The sequence below is a fragment of the Eucyclogobius newberryi genome, unplaced genomic scaffold (genome assembly GCF_026437365.1).
Source record: "Eucyclogobius newberryi isolate DKJ021-1_F unplaced genomic scaffold, fEucNew1.0.hap1 SCAF_19, whole genome shotgun sequence".
Classification (NCBI taxonomy): domain Eukaryota; kingdom Metazoa; phylum Chordata; class Actinopteri; order Gobiiformes; family Gobiidae; genus Eucyclogobius; species Eucyclogobius newberryi.
In genome coordinates, this window is record NW_027315823.1 from 20,444,934 (window position 1) to 20,468,875 (window position 23,942).

At 40.2% G+C, this 23,942-nt stretch overlaps 1 protein-coding gene across 2 annotated transcripts in view; it reads left to right on the plus strand.

Annotated features, from left to right (window-relative positions):
- The window catches only part of grm7 (glutamate metabotropic receptor 7), a 226,229-nt gene that overhangs the window by 140,383 nt on the left and 61,904 nt on the right, over positions 1–23,942 (plus strand). For both annotated transcript variants that reach the window (XM_072452079.1, XM_072452078.1), the window contains exon 7: positions 3,289–3,428. In XM_072452079.1, the coding sequence (XP_072308180.1) occupies positions 3,289–3,428 (140 nt within the window). The remainder of the gene's footprint in view (positions 1–3,288; positions 3,429–23,942) is intronic.

Genomic DNA, 23,942 nt, shown 5'->3' on the forward strand with positions numbered 1-23,942 from the left:
TGCTCACACAAAGTGTCTCGTAGATGTTTAGGGCCTAGTACAATGACCTAGTTTTTTTCAGGGTTAAGAAGCAGATAATTAAGTGTCATTCAGGTTTTTCTATCCTTCACACAAACACTTGATCGGTGTCTACTTGATCGGTCTAATCGTGTTTCATTGATAAATACCTAACGGCAGCATATAAAGAATAAACAGAAGTGGACCGAGTACTGAATCCTGAGGCACACCATAAGTTACTTTAGAACAAGGTGAGGAGCTCTGGTTTACTTTAACAAATTTGTACCAATCTGAAAAATAGGATTTAAACCTGCTGCGGCTGTCCCTCCGACATCTACATCACATTCTAACCTGTGCAGTAGAACGTTGTGGTCAATGGTGTCAAACTGCACTGAGGTCCAACAGAACCAGCAGTTACTGCTTTGTACTTACTGTATTTAGTTCTTACTGTGTTTAGTGTCATATTTATGATTGGTTTCTATTAGTTATTATTCAATGTGCATTGTTGTATAGTTGATATATATTCGTTATATCTCTATTTCTTATAGAATCGCACTTCTTCAGTACAGCTTGTTCAATAAACATTCTGAAAAACATCTGGCTCTTTCCAGAACACCCGGCAGTGGATTTTTCAGAACCTTTATCATAAAAATGTTTGAAGCGATACTCTGGCCTTGCTCTTCGACCAGCGAGACACTGCCTCAGAAGAATGAAACACTGTGGGAGGAAATCAAGGGAAATGTGGCAGTTAATCCATAGAGTTAAGGGTTTAACCTGAACTTGAAGTCAGTTGGTCATGGAATTACATTTTCAATAAAATAATACATATTTTATTCCAACTGGAATTAGACTCTTCACCAAAATTACATAAATATTTATAAACCTGTTAAAAAAGTGTGTGCAGCAGCTAGTGCAATGCCACATATGTTAATCGACCGTATCATTAATAGCATTTACAGTAATAACTTGCCATTGGCAGAGAATTTGAGATGAGTTGCCAAGAAAATGCATTTTTAAAATCTATGAACAATCAGTGTTTAAAAGGAACTGCATGTTTGTAGTAGACATTGTAGTTAATGACATTGTATAATCTTGCCATCGATTGTGTGGCATGACTAATTCCAAAACCAGGATTGAGACCAGTCCATCAGCAGCAGCTAAAGTCACAAATGACTTGCTATTAACTTGTGCAGTTTCAGTGCTGTGGAGGGATCTGAACCCTGACTTTCCTTAAGTCCACCATTATCTCCACTGTCTTCTGGGCGTTGAACTCCAGCTTGTTACCACTACACCAGGACACCAGCCGGCCCTCCTGTAGACACACTCATCCTCGTCCGAGATGACCCCAATGAGGGTGGTGGAAAACTTGATTAGTTTTATGTAATCGTGGCTGGAGGTTCAGCAGTTTGTCCAGGAAGTACAGAGCAGAGTGTCTGAGACATTCTCCCCCAGCTGCACGCACTGCCTCTGATCCGTCAGGAAGTCAGTGCTCCACCTGCAGGTGGAGTCAGGCACGCTGAGCTGGGAGAGCTTGTCCTGGAGGAGAGCGGGGAGGATGGTGTTGAATGCAAAGCTGAAGTCCACAAACAGGATCCTGGTGTAGGTTCCTGGGGAGTCCAGATGATGTAGGATGGAGTAGAGGGCCAGGTTGATATTGTTGGCTAGAGACCTGTTTGGCTCCTAGCGCTTTGTTTTCATTTTAGCCATTTTTGTCCAAAATATTAAATTCAGGTATTAAAATAAATATATACTGGGCCTATAGCCTTATCATTCTGTACTTTAGACTTTGAATCATATTTCAGTTACTCATTACTACTTTCACCCCACAACATTTGAAAACTAAATACTACTTTCTACTCCACTACATTTCTAAAAGGGGTACTCACTCCAGATATTTGATTTATGTTGTTACATACTCACAACAAAGAAGGTTTGCCCCTCTACAGATTATGAGCGTGATGTCACTGATGTGCCAGTTTGTTGTGACTTGGCTTGAATCTGTTTTAAGAGCATTAAACAATATCGTCTCTTCTAACGAGCTTTGATTTGGCTTAGTCTTGCTTTTGTTTTGGAAATTGTAAAAATATCACTCCAACTAAACATGTCTCTTGACATTTACATAATTTATACAAGCCGCATCTTGTCTTTAGAAGTAACCGACTGTGTTTTATTATTTTTTTATTACAAATAATTTCTTCAGCAAATACTTAAGTAACTTAAATATTATTTGACTGTTTTCTAAACATAAAAAGGAATAAAACTGCAGTTGGGAGGTATTGTCTAACAGAGAGTTGATGGAGCATCTGCTGTGCCTTGACAAGTCCAATTTCAATGTTAAAGACAATATATTTAAAACATATATATATATATATATATATATATATATATATATATATATATATATATATATATATATATATATATATATATATATCTTTATGGATGTGTTAATCAAGCACAAAAGAAATTAAAAATAAATGCATTATAAATAGGTCATATTAGACCTGTGTGACCTTTGTGGGTTTACATGCCCAGGAAGCGTGATAGTTTCCTTTTGCCAAATGGTTGACAAAAGAGAATAAATAAATCAACTTATTTCAGAATTAGAAGAGTAAAGAGTTACAGAAAACAAAATCAGTTTTTTTTAGCTAAGTAGAGACATCAGGGTGTCGAGAAAAGCCTATGTCCGTTTTGAGTCAAAATAGAACTCATGAGTCGAGAGAACAGCTTGTACTATAGTAATTTCAAATGGATCTGTGATTTCAAATGGCATGGTATAGCTGTCATGCCACTTAAAAATCGTATTCAAAGCTGAAGAAGATGGTTACATAGGTAGAATCATAGTTAAATAGCAGTGTTAGAGCTCTCGCCTCCCGATAAAGAGATCATGGGTTCAATCCCCGGGCTAGACAACAGCACATGATCTCTCTGGGTGGAGTCTGCATTTTCTTCCTGTGTTACCGTGGTTTCTCTCCAGGTTCTCCGGCTCCTCCCACCGTCCAAAGACATGTTAGGTGTTAGGTAACTAGTGGATGAATGTGAGAGTGTATGTTCGTCTGTGTGACTATGTCTTTGTGTTAACACTGAGACGAGCTGGCCCCTGCCCAGAGTGTACCCCGCATAAGGACCCAAGTCACTGGGATAGGCTCCAGTCATCCGCGACCCCATAATGGGAACAAGCGGTAGAAAATGAAATGTTTAAGTATATTTGATCACTTCTCCCAAGTCTATGAGTCTTTGAAGTAGAAAGTAGAAAGTTCTCATCCTGTGACCTTATCTGTGTGTTTACAGGAAGTGCTGGTACTTCAGTGACGTTCAACAGAAACGGCGATGCCCCGGGACGCTACGACCTGTTCCAGTATCAGTGGAACAATATCACGGGGAACGGCTACAAGATGATTGGGCAGTGGACTGAATCCTTGCAGCTCAGTGTAAGTCTATTCTTAATAACGCCTTTTTCTAACACCCCAGATTTATATGTGAAACACTCGGAATTGCGTTCTATACATTTATCTGGATAGGCAAGTTGGACTGGACTCTGATTGGTCCAAGCGTCAAAAAAATGACAAGCTGAGAAATCTAAAATATTTTTAGATTTAGTTGAGAGAAAAGTACATACATATTTCCCATTCACAAATGTACAAAGTGTTTCCTCTGTGTGTTTTCTGCACCGTTTGTCGTCATCGCCATGTGTGTTTAGGGTTGTTTGGTTCCTCCCAAAGCACAATGCTGCCCTGTGATTGGCCCAGTCTCTGCAGCACTGGTGGTCCGGAGACTCCTAGTTGCCCACAACAGCAGGAGCTGTTGGATTAAATGACCATATATAATATTTTGCAAAGCAGTAACAGATTATGGAATTTTAACTCTTAAAAAAACAGGGTTTAGCAGGTAGTAGCAGGGTTTTCTCTTTTGATTTTACTTTTTTCCCCTTTAATTTTATAATTGAAACAAAAATACTTACTTCTGTGCTATTCCTTTGGATAACTGTTTGAGAATAGATGGATACAGAGGGCTGGAGGGGTGAAGGAAGAAACGAGTTGTTTGGGACGTAAACACTATTACTTAAATGTGCATGTATTAACTGAAACACCATATAAGCTCACTATGGATTATAAGTAGGAATATAGCCGCAAGCGGCAATGATCGGCCCTCGCCACGCCGCAAGAGGAATGGGCGCTAACGCGCCCCAATTGTCCTTTTATTACGCCTACTGCTGAATCTGTGAGGCAGTCACATCTTCTCCCCTTTGTTTTACCATCAAAAAGCAATTTTATTTTGAATTCTTGGCAAAATGTGCAGCTTTGCCGCACAGACACCGTGACTCTTTGAATAAAAATGTGAATAACTTTTGACGGTTCACCCCTGAAGATGAGTCTCACCAAATTTCAGGTTAATAGGGCTAATGCCCTGGGAGGAGTTTGTGAAAGTCTAAAGTGTAAACATGTTCTGGCGATTTCCCCATTGGAATAACATGGGAGGTTTTGGTCATCGCTACGGCAAAACCATAACAATTATGACATGGGTCTCATTGACTTTTTTGATGGGGATGCCAAAATTGAGTTGTGTGTCAAATTTCATAAAATTTCGCAAAACTAAACATTTAACCTCCATATAAAATCTGTAGGGGGCGCTGTGGTGCCAAATTAATTTATTTCACTTCAAGTATGTTTAGCGCAAAGAGTTTAATAACTGATTCTAATTTGACGCAATTCGGACTTTATCTGCGCAAACGCCAGAAATGTTAAATTTGGGAGATTTCTGAAATTCTAGCTAAAGTTTGCGGCTTCGCCGCACAGAGACCGTGACAGGTATCAATGTAATTTGAATAACTTTTGATGTCCCACTCCTCAGTAGCATTTTCACCAAATTTCAGCTTTTTAGAGCCAACGCCCTGGGAGTTCGTAAAAGTACGACGTTTGGAAAAACTCCCGAGTCCTGCTTAGCCATTTTTGAACCAATATGGCCGACATTTGGTGGGTGGACGGCGTTGCCGTAATAATATTTTTTACTTCTCTTGTCACCATCTACCTCTGCGCCAAATTTCATGATTCTACGATCAGATTTTTTTTGGGTCGTTTCCTATCTCTCAATGCATTTTTGGTACATTTGGGGGCGCTGACGCGCCAATTTTTTTTATTTTAGAAAAAGGAAATAGCCAGAATGTAGAGAGGCACGATTTTTAGAGGTGTGCAAATTTTTGTGACTTTTCGTCAATGTTCACTGGGTGAAAAATAGGGGGGTTGATAAACTATACATTTTCGGAAAGCGCTCGCGCTTTCCTACCTCATGGTGTGGGTCCCTGGTCACTGACGGGTACTTTCGTTAATTTTGAGTGGGCTCCGCCCACTTTGTGTTTTTGGCCCTCTATACAGTAATAATGTTCAATTTTTGCATTACATGCTTATATGCACGGAACATGCAAGAGATGGGGAACGTATTCGTGAGCTACTTAGGGCAAATGAGTGCTTTACATTGGGAATGTAAAGTGCTCGTTTAGTGCGCACTTTTGCACGAGCGAAGCCCGTTTACAACGGTAATGTTCCATTTTCCTACTACTAATTAGCATGCACGGGGCGTGCATGAGTGGAGGAGTGCGTTAGTGAGTGTTTGGAAGTGGGCGAGCGCTTCGCGCTCGATTTCGTGCGCACTACGTGCGCACTTTCGCAGCCGTGCTTCGCAAGGCCTTACGAGATTAATAGGCCTCTCGCCAGCTTGTGGCGCTCGGGCCTAATTAAATAAAAAAATATATACAATAAGAGTGTGCATGTAACCAGCCACTATCAAAGAGATTATGTAATTGTCTATTGTTTATGGGCCATGTTCACCAGGATTATGATGATATCATTAGTCTAAATAAACTCTCATAGCATCATCATGCCATTTGGATTTTGTTTTGTCATTTCCTTAGAGTTTTACTGTGTCATAAACATTAGCTTCCATTTTATAAATGAAATTGTTTATCCCATGTCATGGATATGATTATGTCTCAGGGGTTATAGTGCAACATTAAATCAGATTATAAAACCTGAGCCATCTCATGGGAATATCAAGTAAAAACTCATTAATGATTCTACGTGGACACAGACACAGCAGAATATATTCAGGTTCTTTTTCGGACTGAGAAGAATGTGGAAAAGCAGTGCTTATAGGAAAGAAAAGTCTACTGGACAACTGGCCAGATTTAGATTACATCTATTTATTATCGCTGCCAGACAAGGCTAACAAAGACAAAATAAGAGTAGGAAAGAGAAAAAGAACAATGCAAAGTACTGACTTCGGCCAAAGAATACAATAAAAATGAAAAACCTTTGAAAAATGGCTGTAAAATTCTACCCGATGCATCTATTCCTCCTGATCTGAATATGACTGTGACCATGGGTTTGTAAGTGTCAGCATAGTTCATAATATGACTCTTGTATAGTACATCTTCTTTATTTACAACAATGTAAACGGTACATGGCCTCGTATGGAACGAAAGGTGACAGGACATTTGTTCTGCTGCGTGACACAGACCTTGAACACAGCCCAGGTTTATCTCACAGGTGGAGGCTGATAAATGGGTTCCCTGTCACCCACCATCCAGTGTACGGATCTCCATATACTCCCCGTTTAACAAGTGTGTCAATATTTATGGAGGAGATCAGGGCAGGTTCAATATAACCTCATCTCTGTGTTGGGCATGTCATGGAGCGCTCACATTTTGAGCAGTTCATGATGAAACCGTGCACTGAGCAGTTCTGTCTTTAAGCCTTAGGGATAATCCTGGGCCTGTGTGCCATTATGTGAATGTGTGGGTGTGTTCGGATGTAAACCCGGAAATTTTCACAGTTCATATTGTATCTGTTACAGCAGCTTGAAAAGCATTCAACCAAATCTATGGATAACCGTTATGAGGCTTAAATATGGGATATATATATATATATATATATATATATATATATATATATATATATATATATATATATGACAAGTGTGACCAGTGTGGTTAATTTTACCACATAATTTCTGTTGATTGTGTTGAATTTTCTGACCACAGAAAATGATAAGCTGTTTTTTGCACATTTACTCACAAAAAAACTTTTGTAGAATCAAATGACAAACTGTAAGGACACAATATGTGAGGTGTATGTTACCACTATTGCTCCAAAAGGTACCACATAGTTAGGCCAAAAAAAAAAAAAACATGATTTAAATTGACTTAGTCCTCTCACTACTGGTCAGCGAGAGGACTAATACAGGTGTGTGAGCCGGGCAGTGCAAAACCCTCTAAACCCCAAACCCTGACTGAGAGCTATCAAACTGAAACGCTGTTTGATTGACCCATTAAGCCCTTCACCAGCAGGAACCAGAGACTAAAGAGAGGCAAACTCCTATTAACACTCCACTCCAATCCTGCTCCAATTATCTGCAGGTCTTTCAAGGCAGACCTTTGCAAATAAATCTGCTTTATTTTGCTCATTCAAATCCCAGCAGCTACCAAATCCAACATGGAGGGCAGATCCTGCATGTCAGAGTAGCACATTAGGGTAATTCATCCATACATAACATCCCCGACATCACCCAGGGGCGTACATTTTCTCCATTTCACCCCTTCGACGCAGACAATGCTTCTAATTCACAGTCAGGTTTAATAAGGAGTTTCTCTGTCAGCATTTGAAGACATAAGCTAAATCCTATTAGGCTTTGTCTTTCATGTTCACACATACTACTTTCACCTGTAGCCTAATGAGGAGGAGACAGAAGAAACATCAGAATTATAGAATAATGGCAGACATAATAGCAGTAGCCACGCCACATCTGGCTCAACACAAGCTGTTGATGTGAATAATTTAGTTTTGTGAGGTAGTCGAGACGTGGTCTGGAATGCACAAGTAGAAGAATGTGCAAGGAATTTTTCTGATGGTGTAAGCTTGCATACTCACTTTACGGTGTACACACAAGCACTACGAGCTGGCTCAGTGTACATAAAGTCTATAGCAGTGGTTCTCAAACTGTGGTACCACCTGTGCTATGTAAGCTTCTTTATGTGTACACAGATTCCTTTGCAGTTCAACTAGTTGCTGAATTTAAAGTAAAACTAATCAAAACGTTTTAACCTAAAATATTCCTTGGTTTAGATCTGGTGATACTTATAAATATGTTCTTAGGTTGTACTTGGTGTGAAAAGGTTGAGAACCACAGGTCAATTCAACGCTTGGATTATCAAGCATCATATTTTATTGTATTTTACTTATATTAACCAAGAACTACTGCAGTGTTTCTAAATAAGAAATATAAGATAAAATATAAGCAAAAATAAGACAATGGGAAATGGAAAACAGACATAATATGTTTACTAAGATACCTAATATTCAACTATAACAAAAGTTGATAATCATTTTATATTTCGCTCATCGTAAACTGCAATATTGATCTAAAATTGTTTACCGTAGTAATCGAAACAGGTTCATTGACTTCATGTTTTTTACTTCATAGTAAAATTTCACCATAGAAAGAGACTTTTCATTTGTGTGTTTTTATTTTTGAGTGGCTGTGACATTATAGAATCTTACATGTATCACCCAGAGTCTTTTGTCAAATAATCACAAATAAGGGGGTAAATTTCATTGGGTAGGTGAAAACATTAATGCTCAGAGGACTCAAACTTCCATCGCAGGACAATATAGGTTAGGATTACTCAAACTTGTATTAATCAAAATACAACTTTGAATAAACTAATCATATTTTTTAACCACAAGGTTAAAAGTGCATTCAAGTTGATTTTGATCTGCACCCAACTCCCATAAGTTCTGTTTGCATATGAATGATGTTTTAAATGTATGACTTCTGAAAATTCTTAGCAGACTCTTATTCCCACTGTGCTGTACAAGCTGGCTGTTACTAAAGGATAAAGCTGGAGCATAATTAATCATCACTTTGCATAGGAGTGGACAGGCACGCCGAACATCATGCTCTCAATCAAATACAGCTGCAATGAGCATATGCTGGCTACATATTGCATTCAACACAACACATTTCTTATTCATACACCCTGAACATAATATGTTCAGGGTGTATGAATGTGGATGAAGTATGTGAAAAGACAGATTTAATTCTAATATTAACTTATTCCTCTTAAATTATTTGCAGGTCCATGTTATATTTTTGAACATTCTCCATATTCCATATAGCCATCTTAAACTACGAACTTGATGAAAATTATGTATATGATGCTATATTTAGGCCCGAGCGCCACAAGCTGGCGAGAGGCCTATTAATCTCGTAAGGCCGTGCGAAGCACGGCTGTGTAAGTGCGCACGTAGTGCGCACGAAATCGAGCACGAAGCGCTCGCCCACTTCCAAACACTCACTAACGCACTCCTTCACTCATGCACGCCCCGTGCATGCTAATTAGTAGTAGGAAAATGGAACATTACCGTTGTAAACGGGCGAAGCCCGTGCAAAAGTGCGCACTAAACAAGCACTTTACATTGGGATGACGACCGCTTCGTCGTCATCCCCATATAAAGCACTCATTTGCCCTAAGTAGCTCACGAATACGTTCCCCATCTCTTGCATGTTCCGTGCATATAAGCATGTAATGCAAAAATTGAACATTATTACTGTATAGAGGGCCAAAAACACAAAGTGGGCGGAGCCCACTCAAAATTATCGAAAGTACCCGTCAGTGACCAGGGACCCACACCATGAGGTAGGAAAGCGCGAGCGCTTTCCGAAAATGTATAGTTTATGATATTTGAAAAATGGGAAACATTGTTTTCGCATCGGAATATTATTCTTTCTTCTTTCTTCTTGAAAAGTCACAAAAATGTTCACACCTCTAAAAATCGTGCCTCTCTACATTCTGGCTATTTCCCTTTTCTAAAATAAAAAAAATTGGCGCGTCAGCGCCCCCAAATGTACCAAAAATGCATTGAGAGATGGGAAATGACCCAAAAAAAATCTGATCGTAGAATCATGAAATTTGGCGCCGAGGTAGATGGTGACAAGAGAAGTAAAAAATATTATTACGGCAACGCCGTCCGCCCAACCAAATGTCGGCCATATTGCTTCAAAAATGGCTAAACATGACTTCGGAGTTTTTCCAAACGTCGTACTTTTACGAACTCCTCCCAGGGCGTTGGCCCTAAAAAGCTGAAATTTGGTGAAAATGCTACTGAGGAGTCATCAAAAGTCATCCAAATTACATTGATACCTCTCACGGTCTCTGTGCGGCGAAGCCGCAAACTGTAGCTAGAATTTCAGAAATCTCCCATATTTAAAATTTCTGCCGTTTGCGCAGATAAAGTCCGAATTGCGTCAAATTAGAATCAGTTGTTAAACTCTTTGCCCTAAACCTACTTGAAGTGAAATAAATTCATTTGGCGCTACAGCGCCCCCTACAGATTTTATATGGAGGTTAAATGTTAAGTTTTGCGAAATTATATGAAATTTGACACACAACTCAATTTTGGCATCCCCATCAAAAAAGTCAATGAGACCCATGTCATAATTGTTATGGCGTTGCCGTAACGATGACCGAAACCTTTCATGTTATTCCAATGGGGAAATCGCCAGAACATGTTTACACTTTAGACTTTCACAAACTCCTCCCAGGGCGTTAGACATATTAACCTGAAATTTGGCGAGACTCATCTTCAGGATCATCAAAAGTTATCCACATTTTCATTCAAAGAGTCACGGTGTCTGTGCGGCAAAGCCGCACATTTTGCCAAGAATTCAAAATAAAATAGCTTTTTGATGGTAAAACAAAGGGGAGAAGATGTGACAGCGTCACAGATTCAGCAGTAGGCGTAATAAAAGGACAATTGGGGCGCGTTAGCGCCCCCTCCTCTTGCGGCGTGGCGGCGGTGTGGCGGCGGCGTGGCGAGGGCCGATCATTGCCGCTTGCGGCTATATTTCTTTCTTCTTCTTCTTCTTCTTCTTCTCGGGACCAACCCCCCCATTTTTCACCCAGTGAACATTGACGAAAAGTCACAAAAATTTGCACACATCTAAAAACAATTAGTGAATGGGCGTAGCCCATTCACTAATTGTTGACAACAGCAGCGCGATACCCTCCTGGCATCGTCCTGTACGCGAGAATCCATGCCGCAGGCATGGGCCATGCTTGTATCTGCTCAAATCAATGGAAGTCTATGGGGAGTGGGCGGGGCATCCCGACGGAATAGGGAGTGACGAGCGCGTAAGCGCTCGTAATGATGATTCCACCCCATGGCGGCATCGGGAAGGCTTAGAGCTTTCAAACGATGTATAATTTGTTGTTATAGTGGAAACGGCTATATTGTTTTTGCTAAAAATATTATTATTTTTTTATTTTTTTTCTTGTTCTTCTGCTTTTTGAGCTCTAATTTGACCCCCTGAACATGCTCAAAAACTCACCAAACTTTACCCAAAATTAAAAATCGGCGAAAAATTTTGTTTTTTCTGGGCCATTTTTTTTTTGTTAAAAAATGGCGCGATAGCGCCACCGACAAAAGTCAAAATACATTGCGCCTATGGGAGACGCCCCGAGGTCAACTTTGTCGTAGAGCTACGAAATTCGGAACACGCATTCCTCTTGTGAGGACAAAAAACAAATATTATTGTGGCCACGCCCCCAGACTTACCCTATGGCCGCCATCTTCCTTTGAAAATGAAAACACGCTGTGTTAGCCATTTTGTTCACGTCAAACTTTGACGAACTCCTCCTAGGGCGTTTTGCCCACCAACTTCAAAATCGGCGGACGTCCTCTGGACAAGTGGGGCATCTAAAGTTATCCAATTTTTTGAGATACCTTTTACGGTCTGTGTGCGGCGCAGCCGCAAAGTTGGACAACTTATTTTGGGATATTGCAGATCTAAAAATTGTTCCCATTTGATCAAAACAAGTCCGATTAGGACCAAATTTGAATCAGTTGTTCAACTTTCTAGTTTGGACCAGTTTATGATGACAAAATTGAAATGGGCGCGATAGCGCCCCCTACAGAGTGACCTTTAAATTAACATTGAAGGTCAAAAATTTGTTTTACCAAAATTGTCTAAACTTTACCCAAAATTCTATTTTGGCGTCCCGATCAAAAAAGCCAATCAGACAAATGCCTTAATTTTTACGGCGTAGTCGTAGCGATGACATAAACCTCCCATGTTATCCCTATGGGAAAACCGATAAATCTCTCGAATATCCACATTTTTCTGTTTCACACTTTAACAAACTCCTCCTAGTGCGTTTTGCCCACCGACCTCAAAATCGGTGTACGTCCTCTAGACAAGTGGGGCATCTAAAGTTATCCAAATTTTAAGGATAGCTTTTACGGTCTCTGTGCGACGGAGCCGCAAACGTTTCCCAGAATTCTGACTATTTGGCCTTCAGAGTGGCCTATAAACAATAGAGTTTTTCCAAATGACATGATATTTTGAACAAAATTCTTATTTGCCATCCTGATCATAAAAGTATGAGAGCCAAAGTCATATTTTGTACGGCGTAACCGTAGCGATGACAGAAACATCCCATGTTATCCTTATGGGAAAATCGTAGAATCGCTCAAATCACCACATTTTTACGCTTCACACTTTAACGAACTCCTCCTAGGGCGATTGTCCGATCAAGTTCATATTTGGAGAATATCATCTACACAAGCGGGGCATCAAAAATTATCCATATTTTGATTCTAAGTGCTACGGTCTCTGTGTGGCGGACCCGCAAATATATGTCAGAAATGGGAAAACAGCGAAAGCTCTAAAATGACCACATTTTTACGCTTCACACTTTAACGAACTCCTCCTAGGGCGATTGCCCGATCAAGCTCATATTTGGGGAAAATCATCTACACAAGCGGGGAATCCAAAGTTAGTCATATTTTGATTTTAAATGCTACGGTCTCTGTGCCGTGGAGCTGCAAATATACTGTCACAAATGGGAAAACGCCAAATCTTTGAAATGTTCACATTTACGCTTCACACTTTAACCTGTTACCATCCACCTATTTTCGCCCTGTGCACAATGGTTGGACATACCCAAATGGCATTGCTTATTAAAAGAGGATCTTATGTTCCACATGCAAGTGTGATGCATCATTAGAAAGCTTAGGCCTTCTAGTTTCTGCAGATGTGCACATGAACACTGTCAGGGCTTCAGAACTTACACTACAGAGGCCCAAACATAAACAAAACATCCTTTTTTAGTCTCGCCTGAATATTGTTAATTTGTAATGATCCTGAGCAGGACATACTTCATTGTGTGCATATGCTGTTCACTGTACATGATGTTTATCTTGTTGACAACAACTGTGTAAAGTTTTAGATCTCTAGGAACAGGCATTTTGGTGCTGTTGACCTTTTTGTATCAAAAAGTATATTCGGAACAAGTGATCCAAATATGTGCCAACTGTGCCAAACTGTTTTATTACAATTTTAGCTCCTCTATGATCATAAAACATACATTTTGATGTTTTGTAGGCTACTAATAGCAATTATAACTGCTAAAAAAAAAATATGTGAAAATGTGTAAACATGAGTTTACCCATGAATTTCCCATATAGAGGTTAAAAAAAAAAAAAAAAAATATATATATATATATATATATATATATAATATTTTTATTTCATTTTTGTATTGGTATAATAATACATATATCTAACAATATACACGTCCAAAAGGCTAATAAAATCAGAAAACGTTATGCGCAAAATCCTGCCGAGAAATCTGGCTCTTTACAGCCTTCCCGGAGCCTTACGCACGATAATACAGAAGATTCTGTATCAATAAGCCCTTTGTCCCACCTCTCTTTCTAAAGCTATTTTCATTGGCTAGAATAATATGTCAATCAATCTCAGCTACGTCATTGGCACGCGGCGCTATTTAGATGTAAACAGACTAATCCATGTGCGTCGCAAGCGGCGCATTTTTTTTTGCGGAGGCTGTAGCAAACAAACCCGTGGACAGAAAAAATCGTGGATGGTCTCATTCTGTAGGTAACAGTCTGAAGAAAAGAAGGATATCCAACATTATTTTATAGGTCAAACAGGTCATTTGTTATGGACGGAGAAATGCGCCGGACAAGCGCATTCTCGTCCGGCGAGAAACAAAGAAAAGTTTGTTTACTTGACAATATCTCGAAATCGGATAACTTCAGGAAAAATACAAGTGGATATTGTTTTTCAATGGTTCCTTACGGACGGACTGAGTACAAGGATGTACAGAATTAAAGCCGTTTCGTCCATCATAAACAGCAAACAGGTAGGACATGCGTTTGTAAAAGTTGAGACTTTCTCACAAACTATTGGCAATTGCTTCTTGGGGCATATTATTCAATGTAAATCAACGACATATTCGTTTTGTTGAGAAAATAAGCTTTAAAATGATGTATAGCTTGCTGGTATTGACCACGGAAATAAAAGTGATGATGTAAGAGAATATTTGAGATATAGAAAATGTTCGCCGGCGGACAGGTGGGTGGTAACAGGTTTTAACGAACTCCTCCGTGGGCAATAGCCCGATCAAGCTTTACTTTGGGGAATATCATTTACACAAGCGGGGCATCAAAAGTTATCCATATTTATATTCTAAGTGTTACGGTCTCTGTGCGGCGGAGAAGCAAATTTGACTGACACTTGTGTTCATTTGCACTGGATTGGCCATGTCCAATGTGTCGCCGTCTGTCAAGTTCTTTTTTAATTCAACACACAATAAGGGCGCCATCTTTATCAAGTCGAAAGTGCAGAGTCGGAAGGCCGGCGGCCCGCGAGGGCCGTTGGATGCCGCTTGCGGCTTTAATTTTATTTTTCTTCTCTCTATTCCCTATTAAGAATATGAGAGGTTATGTACATAGGAGTTTTGTTTATAAGGGTTTTTTTTTCGATTAAGAGTGTTATCTGTTCCTTTCTTCTGTATCTACTTGTGTTGCAACATTTCCCCATGTGTGGACAAATAAAGGCATATCTTATCTTATCTTAAAGGCGCAATGGACGATATTTCCAGCGATTTGAGAACGCAGGCGGAAGTTCATTTTGTCCCGTACACTGAGGGAACTATATTATGATAGATCAATGCGCTTAGACACGCGGAACCGTGCTGCTCTCAGGGGACGAGCCGACGAGGCTGCAGGTGAGCGGTAGGTGCGTTTTATGATTGATACGTGGCAGGACTAATCGGCAGTCCACGCCACGAGGAAATAAGACTAAAATTTGGGCCAAAGAAAATCGTCCATTCAACCTTTAAATGACTGTGCAGTATCACGATTTAGGTGAATCGAGTTTTTCTAACACCCCTATTGTCAATTCAAATGCACACAAAGTATTTAATGACCGATGTATGTTTCTTCTTTTGGAATCACTTTCAGCTTTGACAGTCCAAGCCAACCACCAACCACCAACCACCAAACACATCTAATGTACTCTGACTCCCCTGAACACACCAAAAGCTAAATCCATGTTTATTTCATGTGAATAATTCTCAACCCCGTCTAAGTGCATTTCAGGTTTTATGGGAGTTGAAATTGACGGAGAGGTAGGCACATAAAAAATAGATACAAAAGGAATAGTGAAGAATCAGCCTGGAAAACTGCTCCCTGCTGTCTCGCCGTCCTCCAGCCCTGCTACGCTCGTTTGAAATCCGCTTCTCCATTCACCAGTTCAGCTCACACAGTCCTCCTCTATCTCTTTGCAAAAGAATAGTTTCATTTTCTTTTAGGTTTTTGTTTGAGCACCACCAGTGTCTAAGCTCCGGGAGGAAGATTCCCAGCTCATATTGTGCCTGGGCATAAGCGCCAAACCTATTATACAATTATTCATTCATTATCTTCTAAAACATATTATATAAATGTTGAATATTATCTATACTGTATTTCGCAATTCAAATGTTCTGCTGGTATCTTGAAAAATACAGTAATATCTGCAAATATGCGGTGTCTTGAAGTAGTGCTTCAACTAAATATCTTAAAATCATCTCAAATTAGAATTTTCCCACAAAGTCAAACATACATATAAAATTAATTTAGTTAGACTGAGCTATTCACGCCACCACACCACAGCAGCACTGTCCCTTTTAAACAGCATGTTTTCACTTAGTATGTTAATGCCTCTGTATATGTTTCCTGGTCCCAGACAACCATGATTGTCAAGAAAGACACCATATAAATTAAATGTATTATTATTATTAGGCCCGAGCCCCAGCAGGGGGAGGGCCTATTGCTCCCGCAACGCTGCCGAAGGCAGCGTTGCAACTGTCTGACCAAACATGCGGGCGCAGCCCGCATGTTTGGTACCCCGTCGCCCCTGGCAAGTACAGTGAACTAGCCCATGCCGAAGGCATGGATCATGCATACTTACTCCTGCTATGACAGAAATAGTCAACAATTAGTGAATGGGCGTAGCCCATTCACTAATTGTTGACAACAGCAGCGCGAAGCGCTGCATTCCTCCAAAAACCCTCCTGGCATCGTCCCGTATGCGAGAATCCATGCCGCAGGCATGGGCCATGCTTGTATCTGCTCAAATCAATGGAAGTCTATGGGGAGTGGGCGGGGCATCCCGACGGAATAGGGAGTGACGAGCGCGTAAGCGCTCGTAATGATAATTCCACCCCATGGCGGCATCGGGAAGGCTTAGAGCTTTCAAACGATGTATCATTTGTTGTTATAGTAAAAACGGCTATATTGTTTTTGCTAAAAATATTATTATTATTATTATTATTATTATTTTTCTTGTTCTTCTTCAGCGCTTTGATCTCTAATTTGACCCCCTGAACATGCTCAAAAACTCACCAAACTTTGCCCAAAATTCAGAATCGGCGAAAAATTTTATTTTTTCTGGGCCATTTTTTTTTTCGTTAAAAAATGGCGCGACAGCGCCACCGACAAAAGTCAAAAGACATTGCGCCTATGGGAGACGCCCCGAGGTCAACTTTGGCGTAAAGCTACGAAATTCGGGACACGCATTCCTCTCGTGAGGATAAACAAAAAAAATCATTGTGGCCACGCCCCCAAACTTACCCTATGGCCGCCATCTTCCTTTGAAAATGAAAACAAGCTGAGTTAGCCATTTTGTTTACGTCAAACTTTGACGAACTCCTCCTAGGGCGTTTTGCCCACCGACTTCAAAATCGGCGTACGTCCTCTGGACAAGTGGGGCATCTAAAGTTATTCAATTTTTTGAGATACCTTTTACGGTCTGTGTGCGGCGCAGCCGCAAAGTTGGACAACTTATTTTGGAATATTGCAGGTCTAAAAATTGCTCCCATTTGATCAAAACCAGTCCGATTAGGACCAAATTTGAATCAGTTGTTAAACTTTCTAGTTTGGACCAGTTTAGGCTGACAAAATTGAAATGGCAGTGATAGCGCCCCCTACAGAGTGACCTTTAAATTAACATTGAAGGTCAAAAATTAGTTTTACCAAAATTGTCTAAACTTTACCCAAAATTCTATTTTGCCGTCCCGATCACAAAAGCCAATCACAAAAATGCCTAAATTTTTACGCCGTAGTCGTAGCGATGACAGAAACCTCCCATGTTATCCCTATGGGAAAACCACAAAATCTCTCAAATTACCACATTTTTATGTTTTACACTTTAACGAAGTCCTCCTAGTGCGTTTTGCCCACCAACCTCAAAATCGGTGTACGTCCTCTAGACAAGTGGTGTATCTAAAGTTATCCAAATTTTAAGGATAACTTTTACGGTCTTTGTGCGACGGAGCCGCAAACGTTTCCCAGAATTCTGACTATTTGGCCTTCAGAGTGGCCTATAAACAATAGAGTTTTTCCAAATGACATGATATTTTGAACGAAATTCTAATTTGCCATCCTGATCATACAAGTATGAGAGCCAAAGTCATATTTTATACGGCGTAACCGTAGCGTTGACAGAAACATCCCATGTTATCCTTATGGGAAAATCGTAGAATCGCTCAAATCACCACATTTTTACGCTTCACACTTTAACAAACTCCTCCTAGGGCGATTGTCCGATCAAGTTCATATTTGGAGAATATCATCTACACAAGCGGGGCATCAAAACTTACCCATATTTTGATTCTAAGTGCTACGGTCTCTGTGTGGCGGACCCGCAAATATATGTCAGAAATGGGAAAACAGCGAAATCTCTAAAATCACCACATTTTTACGCTTCACACTTTAACGAACTCCTCCTAGGCCGATTGCCCGATCAAGCTCATATTTGGGGAAAATCATCTACACAAACGGGGCATCAAAAGTTATCCATATTTTGATTTTAAGTGGTACGGTCTCTGTGCCGTGGAGCTGCAAATATACTGTCACAAATGGGAAAAACGCCAAATCCTTGAAATGTTCACATTTACGCTTCACACTTTAACAAACTCCTCCGTGGGCAATAGCTCGATCAAGCTTTACTTTGGGAAAAATTATCTACACAAGCGCGGCATCAAAAGTTATCCATATTTTTATTCCAAGTGCTACGGTCTCTGTGCGGCGGCGCAGCAAATTTGACTGACACTTGTGTTCATTTGCACTGGATTGGCCATGTCCAATGTGTCGCCGTCTGTCAAGTTCTTTTTTTATTCAACACACAATAAGGGCGCCATCTTTATCAAGTCGAAAGCGCAGAGTCGGAAGGCCGGCGGCCCGCGAGGGCCGTTGGATGCCGCTTGCGGCTTTAATTTTTCTTGTTCTTCTTCAGCGCTTTGATCTCTAATTTGACCCCCTGAACATGCTCAAAAACTCACCAAACTTTGCCCAAAATTCAGAATCGGTGAAAAATTTTATTTTTTCTGGGCCATTTTTTTTTTCGTTAAAAAATGGCGCGACAGCGCCACCGACAAAAGTCAAAATACATTGCGCCTATGGGAGACGCCCCGAGGTCAACTTTGGCGTAAAGCTACGAAATTCGGGACACGCATTCCTCTCGTGAGGATAAACAAAAAAAAACATTGTGGCCACGCCCCCAAACTTACCCTATGGCCGCCATCTTCCTTTGAAAATGAAAACAAGCTGAGTTAGCCATTTTGTTTACGTCAAACTTTGACGAACTCCTCCTAGGGCGTTTTGCCCACCGACTTCAAAATCGGCGTACGTCCTCTGGACAAGTGGGGCATCTAAAGTTATTCAATTTTTTGAGATACCTTTTACGGTCTGTGTGCGGCGCAGCCGCAAAGTTGGACAACTTATTTTGGAATATTGCAGGTCTAAAAATTGCTCCCATTTGATCAAAACCAGTCCGATTAGGACCAAATTTGAATCAGTTGTTAAACTTTCTAGTTTGGACCAGTTTAGGCTGACAAAATTGAAATGGCAGTGATAGCGCCCCCTACAGAGTGACCTTTAAATTAACATTGAAGGTCAAAAATTAGTTTTACCAAAATTGTCTAAACTTTACCCAAAATTCTATTTTGCCGTCCCGATCACAAAAGCCAATCACAAAAATGCCTAAATTTTTACGCCGTAGTCGTAGCGATGACAGAAACCTCCCATGTTATCCCTATGGGAAAACCACAAAATCTCTCAAATTACCACATTTTTATGTTTTACACTTTAACGAAGTCCTCCTAGTGCGTTTTGCCCACCAACCTCAAAATCGGTGTACGTCCTCTAGACAAGTGGTGTATCTAAAGTTATCCAAATTTTAAGGATAACTTTTACGGTCTTTGTGCGACGGAGCCGCAAACGTTTCCCAGAATTCTGACTATTTGGCCTTCAGAGTGGCCTATAAACAATAGAGTTTTTCCAAATGACATGATATTTTGAACGAAATTCTAATTTGCCATCCTGATCATACAAGTATGAGAGCCAAAGTCATATTTTATACGGCGTAACCGTAGCGTTGACAGAAACATCCCATGTTATCCTTATGGGAAAATCGTAGAATCGCTCAAATCACCACATTTTTACGCTTCACACTTTAACAAACTCCTCCTAGGGCGATTGTCCGATCAAGTTCATATTTGGAGAATATCATCTACACAAGCGGGGCATCAAAACTTACCCATATTTTGATTCTAAGTGCTACGGTCTCTGTGTGGCGGACCCGCAAATATATGTCAGAAATGGGAAAACAGCGAAATCTCTAAAATCACCACATTTTTACGCTTCACACTTTAACGAACTCCTCCTAGGCCGATTGCCCGATCAAGCTCATATTTGGGGAAAATCATCTACACAAACGGGGCATCAAAAGTTATCCATATTTTGATTTTAAGTGGTACGGTCTCTGTGCCGTGGAGCTGCAAATATACTGTCACAAATGGGAAAAACGCCAAATCCTTGAAATGTTCACATTTACGCTTCACACTTTAACAAACTCCTCCGTGGGCAATAGCTCGATCAAGCTTTACTTTGGGAAAAATTATCTACACAAGCGCGGCATCAAAAGTTATCCATATTTTTATTCCAAGTGCTACGGTCTCTGTGCGGCGGCGCAGCAAATTTGACTGACACTTGTGTTCATTTGCACTGGATTGGCCATGTCCAATGTGTCGCCGTCTGTCAAGTTCTTTTTTTATTCAACACACAATAAGGGCGCCATCTTTATCAAGTCGAAAGCGCAGAGTCGGAAGGCCGGCGGCCCGCGAGGGCCGTTGGATGCCGCTTGCGGCTTTAATTTTTCTTGTTCTTCTTCAGCGCTTTGATCTCTAATTTGACCCCCTGAACATGCTCAAAAACTCACCAAACTTTGCCCAAAATTCAGAATCGGTGAAAAATTTTATTTTTTCTGGGCCATTTTTTTTTTCGTTAAAAAATGGCGCGACAGCGCCACCGACAAAAGTCAAAATACATTGCGCCTATGGGAGACGCCCCGAGGTCAACTTTGGCGTAAAGCTACGAAATTCGGGACACGCATTCCTCTCGTGAGGATAAACAAAAAAAAACATTGTGGCCACGCCCCCAAACTTACCCTATGGCCGCCATCTTCCTTTGAAAATGAAAACAAGCTGAGTTAGCCATTTTGTTTACGTCAAACTTTGACGAACTCCTCCTAGGGCGTTTTGCCCACCGACTTCAAAATCGGCGTACGTCCTCTGGACAAGTGGGGCATCTAAAGTTATTCAATTTTTTGAGATACCTTTTACGGTCTGTGTGCGGCGCAGCCGCAAAGTTGGACAACTTATTTTGGAATATTGCAGGTCTAAAAATTGCTCCCATTTGATCAAAACCAGTCCGATTAGGACCAAATTTGAATCAGTTGTTAAACTTTCTAGTTTGGACCAGTTTAGGCTGACAAAATTGAAATGGCAGTGATAGCGCCCCCTACAGAGTGACCTTTAAATTAACATTGAAGGTCAAAAATTAGTTTTACCAAAATTGTCTAAACTTTACCCAAAATTCTATTTTGCCGTCCCGATCACAAAAGCCAATCACAAAAATGCCTAAATTTTTACGCCGTAGTCGTAGCGATGACAGAAACCTCCCATGTTATCCCTATGGGAAAACCACAAAATCTCTCAAATTACCACATTTTTATGTTTTACACTTTAACGAAGTCCTCCTAGTGCGTTTTGCCCACCAACCTCAAAATCGGTGTACGTCCTCTAGACAAGTGGTGTATCTAAAGTTATCCAAATTTTAAGGATAACTTTTACGGTCTTTGTGCGACGGAGCCGCAAACGTTTCCCAGAATTCTGACTATTTGGCCTTCAGAGTGGCCTATAAACAATAGAGTTTTTCCAAATGACATGATATTTTGAACAAAATTCTAATTTGCCATCCTGATCATAAAAGTATGAGAGCCAAAGTCATATTTTGTACGGCGTAACCGTAGCGTTGACAGAAACATCCCATGTTATCCTTATGGGAAAATCGTAGAATCGCTCAAATCACCACATTTTTACGCTTCACACTTTAATGAACTCCTCCTAGGGCGATTGTCCGATCAAGTTCATATTTGGAGAATATCATCTACACAAGCGGGGCATCAAAACTTACCCATATTTTGATTCTAAGTGCTACGGTCTCTGTGTGGCGGACCCGCAAATATATGTCAGAAATGGGAAAACAGCGAAATCTCTAAAATCACCACATTTTTACGCTTCACACTTTAACGAACTCCTCCTAGGGCGATTGCCCGATCAAGCTCATATTTGGGGAAAATCATCTACACAAACGGGGCATCAAAAGTTATCCATATTTTGATTTTAAGTGGTACGGTCTCTGTGCCGTGGAGCTGCAAATATACTGTCACAAATGGGAAAAACGCCAAATCCTTGAAATGTTCACATTTACGCTTCACACTTTAACAAACTCCTCCGTGGGCAATAGCTCGATCAAGCTTTACTTTGGGAAAAATCATCTACACAAGCGGGGCATCAAAAGGTATCCATATTTTTATTCCAAGTGCTACGGTCTCTGTGCGGCGGCGCAGCAAATTTGACTGACACTTGTGTTCATTTGCACTGGATTGGCCATGTCCAATGTGTCGCCGTCTGTCAAGTTCTTTTTTTATTCAAGACACAATAAGGGCGCCATCTTTATCAAGTCAAAAGCGCAGAGTCGGAAGGCCGGCGGCCCGCGAGGGCCGTTGGATGCCGCTTGCGGCTTTAATTATTATTATTATTGCATGATCCGTGCACATCCTTCCCATTAATATACATCAGTCAATACTCAGCCACAGCAGATTAGTATTTAATTGATTCATTAAATGGAAGAGGAAATAGCTCTGGCAGATTCCTAGTGTAGGGGCTGAGTGCATGTACATAGTTAGCAGATTAGCCACATGCCCTTGTGACAGCTACAAAATGAGAAAAGAAAAAGAGCTTGGCAGCCTAATCAGACAACGATTACTGCTGCAACAGGATCTCGCTGATCAAGGCAGCACTTACATGGAACAAGCACGATTTATTACACTGTCTGCCAAAGTGTACAGGCATTTAGTGTATATAAGGTCTACCACTGATAACGTCACATTATAGAAACATTTAACCTGATCAACAATGACTGTTGGCTAATAAGTGTGATTGTGATATCTTTGGATATGTCAATGCCAGCTATGTGTACAAAATACACCATATTCACTGATACCATAACGCTGTACTTTTCAGTATTTTTTCTCTTTTTTTATAAGATAGCTTTGTTGTTTATAACATTTCAGAAATATAATGTACATTTAGTTATGTTATCCTTGTATTATTTTTCTATTAAAAGTCAGTTGGAAAACCTTTTGACCATTGTATGTTGTTTTGTGCGCCATTATGATCAGGTTTTAAATTGGTGCATGAATTTACAACACAACTACATATTGCATTAAATATTTATTAAAACATTTATTAAAGGCCAATTCTGGTCTCCAAATGCTAAAATTCAAATTAATAAATTAGTTTCTGATCCATTTAGTCTAGGAGTTACTAACTTTCTATTTGCAAACTTTACATCCTAGAATCTTATTAATGCAAAATTTAGACTGTAATATTTGCAAGTTATACATTTGATGACTTATATCTGCTGGCAACTCCTCAGAAGTTAGGGAACATTCAACGTTTTTTCAAAGATTTACATTTGGCACAGTGGTGACAGACAAGTCAATGATGTATGGTTATGTATTTATTATTTGCCTCTAAGTAGAAATTAAAACATATTCTCATCCCTTCAGGGCAAAATGCAGTTTATTGGTAACATTGGAACATTACACACTTACATATGCAATGGAGAAATTGACTTTCTTTGCTCTCCCATTTTTGTTGTGAATAAATCTGAATAAAGTGTGATCAACACATTTCTTCTAAACAAAGGTACAGTCAAGGGGAAAATACTCATATTTGAATAATTATATTGCTTTAGGCTCAAATCCCAGGACACAACACAAGTCTGCAGCGCAACACTCTGCAATGGTAGGACCCTATTAGCTGGATGCAAACTGCCACGGCATACATCACACGGAGCAGGCGCTGGCAAGAGTAAACAATTCCTGTTCAATTTATCTTCCAAACAAACGCTTCTCTCTGTGTTCATAGGCAGCGAATGGGGGTACATTTACATTTACAGGGCCAATAACGTTGTTAGCCAG